The 19,135-nt window shown below is 38.3% G+C and overlaps 1 protein-coding gene across 4 annotated transcripts in view; it reads right to left on the bottom strand.

The window, feature by feature from the left end:
- Positions 1–773: 773 nt before the first annotated feature.
- Positions 774–19,135, bottom strand: part of TNFRSF11A (TNF receptor superfamily member 11a) — a 47,960-nt gene continuing 29,598 nt past the window's right edge. For 3 of the 4 annotated variants that reach the window (XM_070747141.1, XM_070747144.1, XM_070747143.1), the window contains exons 5-10: positions 17,117–17,210; positions 15,314–15,405; positions 12,032–12,136; positions 9,618–9,670; positions 8,520–9,327; positions 774–3,275 (exon numbers count right to left, since the gene is read on the bottom strand). In XM_070747141.1, coding sequence (XP_070603242.1) covers positions 2,854–3,275; positions 8,520–9,327; positions 9,618–9,670; positions 12,032–12,136; positions 15,314–15,405; positions 17,117–17,210 — 1,574 coding nt within the window. In that variant the 3' untranslated portion in view covers positions 774–2,853. The remainder of the gene's footprint in view (positions 3,276–8,519; positions 9,328–9,617; positions 9,671–12,031; positions 12,137–15,313; positions 15,406–17,116; positions 17,211–19,135) is intronic. The other variant, XM_070747142.1, reaches the window with a different exon arrangement.

The following is a 19,135-nucleotide window of genomic DNA, read 5'->3' as shown; positions in this document are numbered from 1 at the left end:
ATCTTTGCATACCACCAATAAGTACTTGACAAAACAAACGAATAAAATAAATGAATAAATTCCAATGTTTTGATTATTGTAAAGATGATTTACAAGTGAACCTTGACTTACACTCATTTGTTTATTGACTGCTTAAAATTAGTTTCAGTGAAAAAAGTGACTTAATCACCATTTTTCATACAACTGTTGAAACATCCCGTGGTCACATGATCAAAATTCAGAAGATTGATAACTGGCATGTATTTATCATAGTTGCAGTGTCCTGGGGTCATGTGATCACCTTTTGAAACCTCCTGACAGGCAAAGTCAACAGGAAGCCAGATTCACTTAACAACTGTGTTACTAACTTAACTGCAGCGATTCACTTAACAACCATGGGAAGAAAGGTGTTAAAACGATGCCAAACTCAACTGTTTTATTTAGCAAAGGAATTGTTCGGCTCAATTGTGGTCATAAGTTGAGGACTACATATATACATTTTGCTTATTCATTACAAAAACACTTAACATTGCTTATATGTATTCAACTTCAATGCTTCAAGAAACAGAATCCATTCCGGATTCCAATGGGACAGTAACATTAGAACCATTACATTTATCATTTTGTTCTTGTATCATGGAATAGATTCTTTGATTTGTCCTCAAATCAACCCAACATGCTTATAATACACAATATATTATATTACACAATAAATGATAGTATCCTCAAATCTACTGTATTTTTCATTCCTCCAAGTTCAAAAGAAAATTACACACAAAAGACAGACATCACTATACATGAATCTGTACCCTTTATTGAATATTTCATTCATTTCTTTTCATTCCACATTCCTAATTAATGAAGTCTTAATTTCCACTCAAAATTAGAGAAGTAGCAGGATGACATTGTGTCATATTTGCATAAGTCTTACTCTTACATCACTTCCAAAGGTGTTAATTCAATAAAAGCAGTCCTCGACTTACATCTGTTTGTATAATGACCATTTGAAGTTACACCACTGCTGAAAAAAATGACTTACGAGTGAACCTCACTCACATGATTAAGTCCAGGTGGTCATGTGAGCAAAATATGAGTGCTTGGCAACTCATGTATTTACAATAGTTACAGCGTCCCAGGATCACATGATCACCACTTGCAATCCTCCCAGCCAGCTTCTGACAAGCCAAGCCAATAAAGGAAGTCAGATTCACTTAACAGCCATGGCGATTCTCTTAACAATTGCTGCAAACGGTTCGTAAAGTTGAACGTGGTTCCATAACAACCATCTCACTTAGCAACAGAAGTTCTGGTCCCAATTATGGTTGTCAGTCAAGGGCTACTTGTAGATGAGAAAGGTGAAAAGTTTCAAATAAAGCCATGGGGAAAGCTGAACTTTTGACTCTTTGGTACTCCAGCCATCAAAATTATTGTAGTAATCACTAGGAGCCAACAAGTTTTGAAAATATTGAGCTAGTGAGTTGGTGAGTAGGGACAGTTGGTAAAATATTATTTGTGAGGAGGTTTTGTTTTTTATTATAAAATTAGAATTTTAGCAAATAAAACTATTAAAAACATTTCTCATTTCATAGAATTATTACTGTATAGTTTTACACATGTTAACAAGATACACTGCATTTTTGGTTTGTGTGACCAAAGCGGGGAGCACAGGGGGATTGTGTGTGCGCATGCCCTCATCCTTAATTCCATGCGCCCCCTAGGCATGTGCACATGCCCCCCCACTCCTGGCTGGCAATGGCACACCCGTTTTGGCTGTCTCTCAATTTCATTAACAGCTACATCAGGGTTGGTTGTACTTGACCTTGGGGGGCCAGGGTGGGTGTTGCCAGGATGGGTATGGCCAAGTCGATGTCACTCGTGTCAGGGACGCCTTTGGCTACGACAGTATTTTTGCTGGCAGAGGCACCACGGGCTGGTCCTTCACTGTTTCCAGGTTGGCTCCATCGACCAGGTCTAAGCAACCCACAGGCCTAGAGTTTGACATGCCTACATTGTTGTTAAGTTACTTATCTAAAATGTACGAGCCCATCTTCCTTGCCTGTCTTCGAAAAAAAAGTGCTTGTGAGCAACCAGTCTTCTTTCACACCATTAATGAGAATATGGTGGGAAGGAGTTGTGAGTACACACAAAGTGTTCAGTTTTATTGTTTTAATTTGGAATCATGGGCTTCATAGCAATTAAAACACTGAATGATGGGGCTGTTCTATAAGCACTATTCACAATTTGCTACTCATTCAGTGGCAAGCTTTTTTAAAAGTACGACACAACCAAGCAGGAATGTAGTGTGACTCTTTGTGAGACAGAGCAATTCCAATTTCCTTTTGAAAAAAATTAAGTTCATGGACAAACATTTAAGTGATGAATATGAAATATTTTAAATGGAAAAAAGAGAGGCAGAAATCTTATCTGAAACATTAGGGCAGACAAAACTAACTTATGTCTTACTGAATTTTCATCTGTGGTGGTAACATTGCCACTGTAATAAACAGAAGCTACTTTTCTAAAAACAAATCCTCTGGATAAGTCTTAACCAACACGTGCCAATTCCATAGGAACATCATCCTTGGCATCTGGATGAAACGGTAATGACACAACGCATCTTATCTCTGAATCCCAAAACAGTACCATTTTCCTGGAAAACCAAAATATTCCATATAGCATTAATAGTAGTCAACTGGCTCCTCTACCATTTTTATATTAGAGCAAAGAATCCCCTTCTAAACCCGCAGTCCGCAATCTGACATCTCAGTAACTCAGGCTTCCTTTGCTTAATTAGTGCTATCCGCTTCTGTTTTCGAGATCACGTTCAGTGAATAGTAGTTGTGTCAGTTTTTGACTGAATACCAATAACAAGCTTTAGTCTGTATCATGGCACCATCTCCTATAAGAATATCCTGGCTTCCCTTCCTCTTGTATAGGCTGTGAGCCTTCATGAGAGAGGTGCTTCTTCTGGCTTTCACAATTCTCTTCTTGGCCAATAGGCCCAAAAGTCCTCTTGTATCCTTCTAGGGTGCTATGAGGTTCTCCAGATTCCATGCTGTGATGCGTATTGATTTCAGCACATTTTTCTTTATACTGGTCAGCATTGCCTGCGAATGTCTCACAGCGGTGTAAGTTTTCCTCTTGCACGGGGTTCCCCAGGCTGTCGTCACTTGATCCAGGAGACATTGACCCTTCCTGGGAGTTCTGACTAACATAGACAAAAATAATTTCACCCTTGAAATTCATGACTTGTCCACTTGAAATGAATGTAGAGTTCCCGTTTCCTGTCACATGTCCTAAAAGGGGTCAAAGCAGAGGGAAACAGGTGCAGACATAATTAATATGATAGTAAGAGAACTGCAACTAGGCAATATTCCAAGGAAGGATACAGTTTGTGCAAAAATAAAAATTGGTATCCCAAGCCAACATCAATTGGAGATAAAATACTGTCTTCATAAACCTGGTCTGCATTTCTGAAAGATTTCTCATTCAAATTTCTGAGCAGATTAATGAGGATACTCTTTGAAGATAGCCAAAATGGGACATTTTAAAGATATATCCAGACGATAAGTACTATAAATAAATACAGCACTACCTATATTTGGTACTGTAATACTATCAAAGCACCTAATCAGAATTAAGATATTGGCAGTATATTGCAGGTTTGCACAGTCTACCAATTAGTAGCATTTTGGAATTAGGTTTGCATAAATTGTACTTAAGCCATATTATGCTTAATTTAGTTTTAGTTTAACATGTGTGAACCGTGCAAGCAAATTATAGGTTATGGTTTGGTTGTATAAATTCAGCAAATTGTGATTTAGCCAATTATCATGGCTTAACATATTGGGTTATCTTTGGGTTGGATAATTTATAATATACTGTAATTAGATTATATTTTATTGGCATGATGACAAACATTAAGAGCAGAACACAGAATAGACACAACATGCTAAGTCATGAAGTACTGTTTTGTCTTAATTTAGTTATATTATATGAAGCCAGTCGCTGTGTGCATTCATATTGATTAAAGAAATATATTTTTATGTAGTGTGTTCATTTGTTTAGCTCAGAAAAGAGTACTTGAACACCCTGATAATTTAACCATGATTAAGACATCAATTAGTTTTACATTTCTGCACCAGACTCTAATGATCCTATGTCAGAAAAAAACTTATGAACAATTCCTTCCAAGCTTCTTACAGAAATGTACATTTCCATTAGCTATAGGAAAAAGGAGGTGACGCCCATATTTTAAAAAGACAGAAAACATTTTACATTTTCCAAGGCAATCTCTTAGAGAAACGTTTACTTTTCATGTGAAAAATAGGGCCATCGCTGTGATTTATCTCATCAACTTTTGATTTATAATTTAAAATGACACAAAACCAGATAAATTATGGATTCCTGATCCAAAATAACTAGGGCAGTAATGGCAAACCTTTTTTGATTTGGGTGCCAAAAGGACGCACGCATGCGCCCACACCCATAATGCATTGCCCTACTCCCTGTGTGCATGTCTGCCCCTTTACATGTGCACAGGCCTTACTGAAGCCTCTGGGCTTCCAGTAGGCCCATTGGGCTGTTTTTCACTCTCCGCAGAGTTCAGGAAAGCCTCCTGTAGCCTGGGGAGAGCAAAAGAAGTTCATTTTTTACCAGGTTCAGGGAAGCCTCCTGAAGCCTGGGGAGAGTGAAAAACAGCCAAACTGGCCAACCAGAAGTTCGAAAATGAACTTCCGGTTGGTTCATTGAGCTGTTTTTTGCCGTCCCAGGGTTCAGGAGGCTTCCCTGAAACCTGAGGAGAGTGAACACGACTGAAAAGAAGCCCAAAAATCAGCTGGCCAGTGCTCACATGCACTCTAGAGCTGACATGGGACAATCCTTCATGTGCCCTCAGAAATGGCTCCATGTGCCAGAAGTTCATCATCAGTGAACTAAGGTCTGAAGTAGAGGAACAAGGATAAGAAGAATTATATTGCTAAGGAATTAATTATCAGAGGACAATTCTGAAAATGCAACATAATTTCCAGCTCTCATCCAATATTATGTGAATGTTGTGTTCACTGCATGAGAATCTCGCCCATCTGCTCTTGAGATTCCTCCAACTATTTGAATTAAATTTGGAGAGCATGCAGAGGTTAAAGCGGGAAGGGTATTTTACTCTACTGATGGGTCTGTAATATGGTAAATGATTTAGCTTTACTAGATAAATGGTCAAAGCAATGGAAACTGCAGTTTAATGTTTCCAAATGTAAAATAATGCACTTGGGGAAAAGGAATCCTCAGTCTGAGTATTGTATTGGCAGTTCTGTGTTAGCAAATACTTCAAAAGAAAAGGATTTAGGGGTAATGATTTCTGACAGTCTCAAAATGGGTGAACAGTGCAGTCAGGCTGTAGGGAAAGCAAGTAGGATGCTTGGCTGCATAGCTAGATGTATAGCAAGCAGGAAGAGGGAGATTATGATCCCGCTATATAGAATGCTGGTGAGACCACATTTGGAATACTGTGTTCAGTTCTGTAGACCTCACCTACAAAAAGATATTGACAAAATTGAACGGGTCCAAAGACGGGCTACAAGAATGGTGGAAGGTCTTAAGCATAAAACGTATCAGGAAAGACTTAATGAACTCAATCTGTATAGTCTGGAGGACAGAAGGAAAAGGGGGGACATGATCAAAACATTTAAATATATTAAAGGGTTAAATAAGGTTCAGGAGGGAAGTGTTTTTAATAGGAAAGTGAACACAAGAACAAGGGGACACAATCTGAAGTTAGTTGGGGGAAAGATCAAAAGCAACATGAGAAAATATTATTTTACTGAAAGAGTAGTAGATCCTTGGAACAAACTTCCAGCAGACGTGGTACATAAATCCACAGTAACTGAATTTAAACATGCCTGGGATAAACATATATCCATCCTAAGATAAAATACAGAAAATAGTATAAGGGCAGACTAGATGGACCATGAGGTCTTTTTCTGCCGTCAGACTTCTATGTTTCTATGGATCCCACTGAATCCAATGCTTAGAAAGCACTGGGATTTGATCTACAAGTGCTCCTTGTTTAATGCACACTTGTTCAATGACAGAAGTTACGTTGGTGCTGAACAATGTAACCTTATGATAGTCTTTATACTTACAGTACATCAATTGCTGTGTTCCTATGGTCACATGGTTATGATCCAGCTGCTTGGAGTCTGGCTCACAGTTACAAGAAAATTTAATGGGAAAGCCATCAGGAAGTCCCAAATGGGAACCACGTGATCCGTCATTTAACAACCCATGTGTGATTTCACTTAAGAACAGCAACTGGAAGTGCCAGAATTTCCATTTCTAAGATTTAAAGTCATGTGGCATTGTGCTGGACCACTGCATCACTTAGCAACAGAAATTCTGGTCCCAATTATCCTCATTATACAGGTCAAAGACCTGTAAGTACATATGTTGATAATTAGCACTTGTTTATTATTTATTTATTTATTTATTTATTTAATTTATTTATTGGATTTCCTCTCTAAAGACTCGGGACGGCTCACAACATATAAAAAACAGCAAATTACAATAAAATCTTTCTAGGTTTAATCTTTCTAGGTGCAATTTCATGATGCTGGTTGTTACCTATAATGCTCTAGATGGCAAACAGTCTGATTAGTTGAGCAACCATCTGGTTTGTTGAACAACAGGGGTCCCCAACCACTGAGCTGCATAATGGGCCGCGGTTTATTAGAAACTCGGCTTAAAGAGAAATGGGCACCTGTGAGTGGAGCTTTACGTGCAAGCGCAAGTGCCTTCCTCTCAAGCACCCTCTGCCCACATGAGTTGAGCTTCACATGCAAACCAAGTGCCTGCCACTCACGCGAGTTGAGCTTCGTGTGTGAGCACAAGCATCCTCTGCCCTGCTTGCAAACTCCATTTGGGTGAGTGGAGGGTGTGTGTGCCCACCACTCATGCAAATGGAGCTGTGTGCATGGCTTGTCACTGGCCCCACGCCCTGGGTCAGTTAAACACTGTCATCTATCAAGACCCTGGAGGTGTGCCTTCTCTATAGCACCACCTGCTGCCTAGAATGAATTCTTCCCAATTTTTTATTAAAACATTATTTATTTATTTATTTATTTATTTTATTTTAATTTATTTTTACGCTGCCTTTCTCCTTGGACTCAGGGTGGCTTACAATATGTTAGCAATAGCACTTTTTAACAGAGCCAGCATTTTGCCCCCACAATCCGGGTCCTCATTTTACCCACCTCGGAAGGATGGAAGGCTGAGTCAACCTTGAGCTGATGATGAGATTTGAAACACTGACCTGCAGATCTACAATCAGCTTTAGTGACTTGCAGTACTGCATTCTACCTGCTGCGCCACCTCGGCTCAAGTTTAATGGATTGTTGTGGTTATCGTTGTGAATATTCCATATTTTGTTTAACAGGATCATTGTCAAAGGGCAAAAAATAATTACTCATCAAATTATCCTGACAATATTGTTCAAGTGCTTCTATACAACAATCTTCTCTATGCTTGCATTAAACTACAGTGTCTACTATTATAGCTAATTGCTTGTCTACTGTAAATGATGGGGACCATAGTCCAGCATATTTGGAAAATGTACAATACAGTATAGTATAATGGATGCCATTAAAAAGTGTGAGTAATATTTTCATTTCCTTTAGTTGTACCTCTCTATTTGTAATTGGAGGTTCACTAGGAATGTTTTTTTTCCACTTTAAGCCATCACCACAACATCGGCTAGCCAACTAGTTTGACCAAGGTAAAGACTGCCAAAAAAGCATACTTTGTTTGCTGGGTGGAGAAAAACCACTGGCACCAGAATATAATCACATTGGATCTAACCTTTCCAAAATCCCAGAGAAAAATAAAAGTTCTTGCCTTATTTAAATTATCTTTAAAATTAACTGCTAGATTAATATGCAGAGCCAACCTTCCTATGAAGCAATATAAAGTAATTGCTTTAAACATGATTATCTACTTTTCTGCCTCGAGTTTACATTTTTAAACGGTATTCTCAAAAATGAGTAAAACACAGATGTAATTTCAATGTTCAGATATGTAGAGACCTAATGCTCATCCCCTATAGTCAGCAACAACTTGCATAGTGATGGCAAACCTATGGCACATATGGCATTGCCCTACCTCAGCTCCAACGTGCATTTGCCAGCCAGCTGATTTTAGGCTCACACGGAGGCTCTGGGAGGGCGTTTTTGGCTTCCAGAGAGCCTCTGGGAGGATGGGGGAAGCCTTTGGAGCCTGGGGAGGGCAAAACACGAGCCTACTGGGCCCACCGGAAGTTGGAAAAAAGCCGTTTCTGGCCTCCAGAGGGTGGTGATGCTGTTTTCACCCTCCCCAGGCATTGAATTATGGCTGTGGGCACTCATGCAGGCGGGATAGCGTGCATGCATGCTCTTTCGGCATCTAAGGAGAAAAATGTTCACCATCACTGGACTAGCGGAATAAAATCCGCAGGGATTCCTTCACTTTTTTTTTAAACTAACAATAAAGTGGGCTTCATATGGAGAGCTTACCAGAAGCTGCTGGTGGATCTGAAGCATTGTAGCTTGACTCAGATGTTCTTTTTGTACTCTGGTCCTTTCCCTCAGATGAGTCAGTTTGGTCTCCAATATTGTCTGCTGACCCATTTTGGTGTACAGAAGTTGATTCCAAACCACAGGTGCCTAGCAAAGAAGATCCATTTTCTTTTAAGGGATCTGCAGCATTGTCCAGTGTGTTAGGAGTTTGTCCACAAGATGAGCTGGCAAAGCTATGCTTTTCTTCGGACAATAACAGGGAAGTACCTGCATCTTCATTATCAACATCTCTCATCTTGGCACAAGTGAAACGATTGCAAGAACCTTGCTGATATTTATGTGAGGAAGCACAAATAGGGTCCATTGCACAAGACGGGTCCAAGCAACAGCAGTGTACTAATTCCTCCAGATTTTCCGTTCCTGTGAAGAAGCAATTCAAGCTATCGTTCTCTCCCACTTCTAGCGGTTCAGAAAAAGGTGATGCCGGTTTGCTTTCAGATTGGCTGACTAAAGGTAAGTAGCATGGCCCATGGGATACTTTGTCCATGTATTCATCTTCCAAAGGAATCTGTCTAAAGTGGTCGTCTTCAGAAATGGCCGTTAGAAACAATGGCGGGAAATTTTCTCTTGACCCGTGAAGTAATTTCTCAGGATCATCTTTTCCACTAAGGAGGTGCTCACATGGGCAATCTACCTCATCTGGAGAGCAGTATTTGTCAAGATCCAGCAAATAAGTCTCTCCCAAAAGCTGAAGGCCAGCAGGACGTGCTACATTTGTGTTGACAAATGTATCACAAGAAGAATCCTGCAAAGAAAATAATATACCGTTTCCTTTAGTAGTAGTGATAATCTGTTAAGTAAACCCAGCAAACTGCAGACAAATTGCAACATTTTTTTTTAAATTCCAATGGCTTAAAGCCAAAGGAGTCTGTGGTTTTTTTGTTTCTTGTACTTTCATCATTTCCTTTTGACCTTATGTCAACCAAGCAGTTTTACAAATTACAACTTAATTTCACCACTTAAAGAGTTTTCCAACAAGCAAACCAGGAAAAAAACATGAAACAGTATAAACATCCATAAAGCCTTTGAATTCACCTTTTTCCCTTTTATTTGGTGGCATATTTCCTGAGCCCAGTATTGTAAATCTGCTGGAAGGAAATATAGAAACAGGGTTTAGTTAGATTGCAGCATTTTAGAAGAATATTAGTGAACCACAAATGCAATCATACATATTATGTCTAGCTGTATAAAAAAAATTACAAAACACTTATAAACATGTACCAATTAAAAAAGCTGGCATAATACGGTAATTCATTCTTAAATACTGTATTGTGGTGTCAATTTGTTTTTAAATATACTTTGCTAAAAATAGTTTGCTTTTCAAAAGGTTTGTGGTAAAATGTGAGTTGCAACATGATTCCCGATGCCCCCCCTTCATTCTACAAATGGAAGATGTGTCTATCTCGACAATCTATCCATGACTAAAACAGAACATTCCATATCACTTGGGTCTTTGTTCCATATCACGTGCCATCAATTTATGACTGGCTTGCTAATGACCTAGCTGTATGTGGGTGATTGGTTGGCTAGTCTGTTGCAAGGAATATCACATGAATTATCAAAATAACAATTGTATATATATATAGTACTAGGAAGAGTTGAAAAGGGGGAAAAAACCACAATTGAAGTGCTGCCATTAGCTCAGCTGAGCTCATGAGTTTACTGGGAAATGTATTCTACGGATTTGGTTTTATATATATTTAAAAACATGCATACATACATACATACATACATACATACATATTCTATATAATATACTGTATATTCTATTAATCCATATATATATGGATTTGGATATATATCTATATCTATAGATTTGGAAATATTTACATTTCACAGTAAACTCATGAAACCCATTTCTTCAGCTGAGGTAATGGCAGTGCTTCAATTTTTTTCCTTTTCAACTCTTCCTAGTACTATCTATATCTATAGTCACATCTATCTATCTATCTATCTATCTATCTATCTATCTATCTATCTATCCATCCCTCCCTCCCTCCCTCCCTCCTTCCTTCTACATACAGTGTGTGTGTACCTTGATTTGCTCTAGGAGCTACTAGTGTACTCCCTTTCATTCAGAGCAAGGGTTCTTAAACTTGCAGTGTTATGTTGTAATGTGACATATCGTGACTTTTTCCCCCTCTGCTAAAATGGGAATGGGCAGGGCCAGCACGTGATATATACGGCATGCGGGCTGCAAGTTTGACAGGATTGTTCCAAAAGAGAATAAGTCACTTAAACTTGATTGACACTCAAATTTGAAATTGAATTATTTCAGGTTGGCCCATAGCCCTAAATCAGCACCCAATTCAAATGTGAAGCCATTTTATCCAACTATATTTAGCTGCATCAAACCAGCTTCAAAATCCTATTTTCAGCTTCAGAAAATCTATTGATTATGAGTGTGATGGAGACAAATAGCCCTGTTTTGGAATTTCTTATAAGCAGTCCTATTATTTCAATGGAGGAAGCAAAGTGCAATTACTTGTAATTAAATCTTCTTTTGAAACAGATGTAAATGTTTGTGTGCTTGTCAGCCACCCTTCTAGAGCCTGACATACAGGATGATATAAATGTGAAGATGAAAGAACTGGGTAATACTTTCATAACTGCACACTTCCATTAATTATATTATTTTATTTATTCAATTTTTTAATGCCGCCCTTCCCCTTAGACTTAGGGTGGCTGAGAACATGTTAGCAATAGCACTTTTTAACAGAGCCAGCAGATTGCCCCCACAATCCAGGTCCTCATTTTACCCACCTCGGAAGGATGTAAGTCTGAGTCAACTTTGAGCCGGTGGTGATATTTGAACCGCTGACCTGCAGATCTAGCAGTCAGCTTTAGTGGCCTGCAGTACTGCACTCTACCCACTGCGCCACCTCAGCTCATCATATTAATAAAGCACCTATGGTATAGCACTTTTCATTTAATTTTGGTTCAAGAAATGGCTTGAGAGAGTTACCTCTCAAGCTGTAAGAGGACAGAGTCCTTAGCTGTAGATACTCTTTACAAATTGGCATCCTTAGGTGTCCTCACCCAATTTTTCATGCAGTGCAGACATTATTAAATAAATAAGTAGTAATCATAATCAACTCTATTTAATTTGAATTCTAACTTAAATATGTCAAATTTGGATTTTATCCTGCCTGCAGCAACATCTTTGGTCTGGCCTCACTTTTCCAGTTGTAGTTGCCAAGATAACACTCAAAAGCCAAGTATGACCTTCAATCTAAAAAACATTGCATGCTGCTGCATACCTTAGATCACAAGGGTACATTTGTGAAAACTGCAATGACACCTAAAAGTTAGATCTTAAACAATATTTAAAAAGAACAATGTAAAAAAGTAATATGGCTTTTATAATAACCAAATTAAGAGATTTAAATAAAAATGTCTGTTAATTATAGTTTTTGTAATAATACAAGAAGTCATCAGGTGTTACGTACCTGTCAATACTTTTCCCTTACTTCGATAATATACAGTAAAGATAATTATACCAGCCAAGGCAATGAGGAGGAATGGAACAGTCAACACATAAAATAATTTCTTTTCTGGAAAATGGAAAAATGACATAGACTAAGGAAATATCATTTTGGATCTGCTTTAAAAAAAACAACCTGCTTCTTAATCAAATAGTACAAGGAAACATTGCAGTGGTTGATTATTAAATTTTAGTGTCTTTCATTATTGAAAATATAATTATCATAGGACAAACTAGAAGCTGGTTATAGTTTACAGTATATGCAATTTTCACTCTATGCTTGCACCATTTGTGTCCTGCAAGATAATTTACACATACCCTATTATCCACATCTAAGATGAATTTTTATCCATGAATTTTCATGCTGGGAAAAACAGACACAACATTAAGATAGTTTGAAGGTATTGTGCATCGCCCTCCTCATTTTGGAGTAAGTCATAATATGGATCTGTCCCAAACAGCTGAGCTATAATCACAGAAATAGTTCAAGTTGTTGATGATTATTTGTTGAGAGTCCAACATATTTGAGTGCATGAAAGGCAACAGAACAAGAATATTCTATGTGCACATATATTATCCCAGTAGTTTTCAACCTGTGAAGTAGCCTAGAACAGTGGCCTCAAACCTTTTGGGCATCGGGGACTAGTTCCATACAGAGTGTTTTTTCCCCATAAACTGGAAGGGGTATGGTTTCATGTATTGCCTGCATCCTGCAGATGGGGCTTTGCTTGTTTGTGCGGTCCAGTTTCTGGCATGCCATGTACCAGTGCCAGCCTATGGACAGGGGATTGGGAACCCCTGCATAGAAAATATTGAGCATTTACTGGTATTCCCTGCTTAATGATGGCAATTAAGATCATTGCTAAACAAAGTAGCCAAGAAGCACAATATTATGTGACTGCAAGGCTTAGTAGCAAATAGTTAACCAAATTCCATGCCTTCATTAAGTATGTTATCCTGTGGTCATCTTTTGTAATAAGCTAGTTTCCTCTTTGACTAGCTTGTTGGAAGCTAGGAGTTGTGAGCCAGTCACCAAGAATCTGGATCTCAATAATGTGACTGCAGGGATTTGGTAACAGCCCCAGTTATGAGGACTGGTTGTAAATGCCACTCATTCAGTGCTGTTGCAACTTTAAACAGTCAGTGAACAAATAGTTGTTAAATGAACACTACATGTAACTGGATCTTTAAAACTTATAATGGATAATAAATATGTAAATATATATCTTTGAAAAACTAAAGTTTTTCTTTATAGCACAGCAGTACATAGATATTCCGAACACTGCTAAATGGCATTTAAGATATGAATTCCGAGAACAATTGTGTTAACTAATAAAGTTGTGGGTAATGTCTATCCAATTCAAGTTGGTTAATTTTTTTTTGTTTTTAGGCCCATTGTATTCTGGTTAAAGTAGAACTTTGAAACCCATGAACCCAGCCCCAATTTTGTAAACCCAGAGAGCAGCCTTGGATTATGTTGCCAAAAACTGCCAACACATAAACACATCAATTTCTGATAACATTATTTTTTTATTTTGCATCTTTAAATCTTTGTAAACTAATATCAACCTGCCCACTACAACAATCTGTTGCAGTTCCAATGATCTTCCTGTGATCAGCTTTTGTCAAGCATGAAAGGCCACGCCTGCAAGTTCACTTAAATCAATTTATACTGGTGATAGTGAATCTTTTTTGGTTCTCGTGTCAAAAGGGGGGGGGAGACACACCTGCGTGCGTGCTCACACCCATAATTCCATGAGCTCCCCCCTCGCTCCCGGTATGCCCATTTTTCGCTCTCTTCAGGCTTCAGAACCTTTCTAGGAGCCTGGGGAGGGCAAAACAGCTCCCTCTGGAGGCAGAAAATGGCTCGTCTGCTAACTTCTTGAACTGGAAGGCTGTTTTTTTCTGCTCACCCCTAGCTCCAGAGCCTTTCTAGGAGCCTGGAGAGGGTGAAAATGCCCCCCCCCCCGGAAGTCCTCTGGAGGCTAGAAATGCTCCGTTTGCTGACTTCTGGTTGAACAGGAAGTTCAGGGTTTTTCTTCTAGGAGTTAGGGGAGGAAAATGGCCTTCCCCACCCCCCAGGGCCCAGAAATGGCCCATTTCAAGTTGGGAAGTGGGCCATTTCTGGCCTCCAACGGAGAAGGCTGTTTTTTCCCTCCCCAGGCTCCTAGATTGACCATGCTGGTCAGTTCTGAAGCACACCACAGTAATCCTATGTACTCAGAAACTCTTCCTGGCTGGAAAATTGCATCATGCTGTTACTCAGTGCTACAGTATTAAAGCTGCCCAGCTCAAACATCCTTGGCATATCCTGAAAGTTGTTCAGGATGGGATGTATATTTCAGGCAATCTGCAACTCCCTAACCTGGAAGCATTTCAACCTGCTCCCACAATACTAGAATGCTGTGGCTTCAGGCTAGCCAAATTTCTTTATTAAGACAAATTACCTTGACAATGCAATCACCTCATCTCAACAACCCAAATCCCTTTGTTGAATAGGATCTCCATTACTTCATATAGGGCCGACAGACCACCATTTCTCTTTACTTTGTCTCCTGCCCTAGACAATTCTCATATAATCATTTATTATTAATCTAAAGTGGCCCATTCATGTCCACCAAATTCATTTACTTAATTTATGCATTTACAATTTCAAATTGTTCTTGGTTCATGCTTTTCATCTTACATGTCCTTGTAAAACAAGAAACTGCTTTCAATACTGACACCATCAGTGATTAGATTTTCTTTGGTCTAATCATGTCATCACATTCAGTTCTATTTACATGAATTCAATATTTCCCCAATAAATGGAAGAGTGCTTTCCTGCTTCACATTAAGTTTGGCACTTAAACTTTACTTCATATTTCAGCCATACTCAAAATACCAAAGCAATTTGTCATTTCTTTTCTGGAGTTTGTGGAGTTCCTACTTAATAGGCAAGTGGGCTTTCCTTATGCCCTTAGACTCCTCTACCTGTCCTTAGTTCTTTTGTTGATTTTTATTGGTATCACTCTTACTTTTTGGAATTTTATTTATTTATACTAATTAGCTACCCAACTCCAATGGACTCTTACTAGCAATTAATCCCTACCAGGAGCTCCTGCTAACACCACTCATAGCATTATTTAAGCTATTGAGCAGTTCACTATATCATGGCATGAAACTAAAATAAAGGGTAACTTTAATTATAGAAATGCCAGAAAATCGCAAAATAATATTACTATTCAGTTAGTGCTTTCGTATTTACCATCTTCTGGATGTGTTTTCTCTTGAATCTTACAAATTGCATCAGACCAATTATTCCCAGGAATCTTTTCCTCAGTTCCCAAAGCTGTACAACTAAATGAAATAAAATGGAAAGTGATAAATTACATTGTTTTTTGATGAGACATGCTATTAAATAATGTATGTTTTGGATAATATACTAATAGCATGATAGAAGTAGTGAGGCAATGCTTAATACAATGACATTCATATCTCATACTATATTTCCTTCAGCAAATTTTTGTGTTCTTTAGATATGATAGATTTCTGCCAGCCTATAAGATTCACCAGATCAAGAAACAGATTCCACAGGAAGTCTAGAATTATATTAAAATACTGTAGGCTGTAATAACAGAATCTTATAAGCCTGATCATACTTTACTTCCTCTTGCTTTTATATCTCAGTAAACTAGAGAGAATGCTACATGATATTTTCCAAATACAGTACTATTTTGTTTCCCAGTCTTTAAGAAATGTTTTAACCTTCTTTGCTTGTATATGATAATTGTATATGATAATTCTCTATTTTCCTCAGAGACACCTTGACTCTTTACAACCTCTCTCATAATTCTCTACCACATGGGAATAGGATGGTATATCAGGCTATCTGATCTGGAGAGAAGCAGACTGAAGAAGGCTGGCATTGATATTGTGACAAAAGAGGAAAAAGAAAGCCAATTTCATGTATAATATTTAACATCTAAAGAAGTTCAAAACCAGATTTGTAAATATTTATTCCTACACTGTTAATCTTGTGACAATTAATGATCAGTAAGGAGGCATGTTGGTTTTCTACAGCAAACTAAAGATTGTATTTGCATATTTGGATCTAACACTATACCAGAATTTTTAAAACAAGTTTTGTTGAACCAGCTTATCATGACATATCACACAGTAACATTATGTCATAACAGATGGGTTTTGTTGTGGTTCGCTAGCAGCCTGTGGAGCTGGCAGCAGAGGCTTTGTAGATTGGTGCGGGGGAAAGGAGATGGTTTTGCACAAGTGGCCAGCAAGTGCACACAAAGCTTTCATGCAGGTAGCGTGCATGCATGCCTGTTGCTCACTTAAATGGAGTGTGCATGCACATCGCCTGTTTGAGCAAATGAGGATGCACATTTACGCTCACTGGCAGCTTCTGCAGCCTGGTTGCAAACCCTTCAAATAGGGGTTTGCGGGCCACAAATAGGGGACCCCTGTCTTAAATGGTCTTTTCATACTTAAATGAACAATTAATTTTTCAGTTTATTCAATTCATTTTAACTAACAAAAATAAAGGAAGGGAAGAAATGAATTTCCTTAATTTCAAAGAGTAATCAGTATTCTTACTTCCTTTTTGTTTCACAATCTATTTCTCATTTTCCTATTGCTGTGTTTCGCAACCTCAGCAGTTTTAAGATATGTGGACTTTATCTCCCAAGGAACTCTGGGAGATGAAGTCTCTATATGTTAAAGTTCCTGAGGTGGAAAAACACTTCCCTACTGCTGATCTTAATTTTAGATAAAACACAAATTCTTAGGAATTGGTGCTGAGAAAAGAAGCAAACACAGCCATTATTATAAAATTAAAGCAATTTTAATATGCATATGTTCGTATCACTAAATTTGCATGATCAAGTAAGTGAGGATTTCTAGATTTTAATACTCAGAGACTAATTACTGGCAATGATAAATTATTTCATTTTCTGCAATCAACATCACTGTTTCTAAATACAATACAACATGGACATCTAAATATTTCCTTTGTGACTTGGTTGGTGCACTTTTAAATGTATCTGAAACTTACTTTGTCCAGGCTTTGCATGCATCAGTTGCAGAGGAGACATTAGAAAAATAACCAGTGGGACATGATACGCATATGGTATTCTTATCTTGCTGTACTGTGGAAATATAACAACACACTGAGCAGAGCACCACCTCTCTGAAAAGCATCACTTGAAAACAATTTGCTGATAACCAAATATTTAAGATATATTTTTGTACACACTGAAGTGTTACTATTTAGAACACTTCGGCTTTTTTGACTATTTATGTATTGGATAAAATATAACACTGGTTTTTAAATGTTTCAAAGCATTGGAAACAGGCACACTGATTATTTTTTGCATATAAGCAGGTTCATATATGTTCTGTCCCAGCGATGAGCCCTCCACGAAATAGGTCCACACACACGGCTGTGACAAAATTTAAGCATATAATTATAATAATTTAGTATCAGGTTTAACTGTGTAAAATGTATCAGCGAAGCAAGAAATAAGTCAGTCCGTATCAGCTGTTCATTAAAGTCAAACTTAAAGCCAAAAACTCCCAATACTTTGATCGTATCTCTAATTAATTAACATGACTCACTCTGAGTTGGCAAGAAGCCCGGACATCAATATTTCATCTTCTTAGTTTGTAATTTGCATAAATAATTCAAGAGCCAAATCCAAACAGTCATCGCTCACATTAGAAAGTTGACTTCCGCACTCGCTTGTCACAAGACTAACCCTTAAATACCCAAAAGGCATGGCCAAGTGTATCTATTCATGCAGAGACATCCTCCTGTTCAGCCACTCATGTCTTCTGACATTCCTGCATACTCTGGCGTCAAGAAGAGGCTCTTCCTCTTCTCCTGAGTCACTCAAGGGCACCTTTGAAGGTGCAACAGGTCCTAGTTGGCTTTCAGCTTCTGATCCCATATCCTCTTTGACTTATTTATTTATTTATTTTATTTTTATTTATTTATTTATTTTGTCCAATACATAATACACATTGAAGAGAAAGATATGTAATAATATAAGTAAAGAAAAGAATAGAAGAAAAGATATAAAAGTATAGGTGAACATATTTGAAAGGAAGAAAAGATAAATGAGATAAGGAGAGACAATTGGATAGGGGACGGAAGGCATACTGGTGCACTTATGCACACCCCTTACTGACCTCTAAGGCAGTGATTTTCAACCTTTTTTGAGCCGTGGCACATTTTTTACATTTACAAAACCATGGGGAACATTGGGGGGGGGGCTAAAAAAAGTTTGGACAAAAAAAATCTCTCTCTTCCTCCCTTTCACTCTATTTCTCTCTCCCTCTCTCCTTTCCTCTTTTTTCTCTCTTCCTTCTTTCCTCTTTTTTGCTCTTTCTCTCTCCCTCCCTCCCTCTGTCTTTCTCTCTCCCACCTTCCCTCTCTCTCTCTCTCTTTCTTTCTTGCTCTCTCTCTTTCTTTCTCTCTTGTTCTCTTTCTCTCTTTCTTTCTTTCTTGCTCTCTCTCTCTTGCTTTCTTTCTCTCTTGTTCTCTTTCTCTCTCTTGCTTGCTTTCTCTCTTGTTCTCTTTCTCTCTTGCTCTTTCTTTCTCTCCTTCTCTTTCTTTCTTTCTTTCTCTTGTTTTCTTTCTCTCTCTGAGCTTCGCGGCACACCTGACCATGTCTGGCGGCACACTAGTGTGCCACGGCACACTGGTTGAAAAACACTGCTCTAAGGAACCTCGAGAGGTCAATCGTCGATAGTCTAAGGGAAAAATGTTGGGGGTTAGGGGTTGACACTACTGAGTCAGGTAATGAGTTCCACGCTTCGACAACTCGGTTGCTGAAGTCATATTTTTTACAGTCAAGTTTGGAGCGGTTAATATTAAGTTTGAATCTGTTGCGTGCTCTTGTGTTGTTGCGATTGAAGCTGAAATAGTCATTGACAGGCAGGATGTTGCAGCATATGATCTTGTGGGCAATACTTAGATCGTGTTTTAGGCGACGTAGTTCTAAGCTTTCTAGACCTAGGATTGATCGTCTGCTTTCGTAGGGTATTCTGTTTTGAGTGGAGGAGTGAAGGG

This window comes from Erythrolamprus reginae, chromosome 3, assembly GCF_031021105.1.
Source record: "Erythrolamprus reginae isolate rEryReg1 chromosome 3, rEryReg1.hap1, whole genome shotgun sequence".
NCBI classification, from domain to species: domain Eukaryota; kingdom Metazoa; phylum Chordata; class Lepidosauria; order Squamata; family Dipsadidae; genus Erythrolamprus; species Erythrolamprus reginae.
This window is presented reverse-complemented; position numbering and strand designations above follow the sequence as displayed.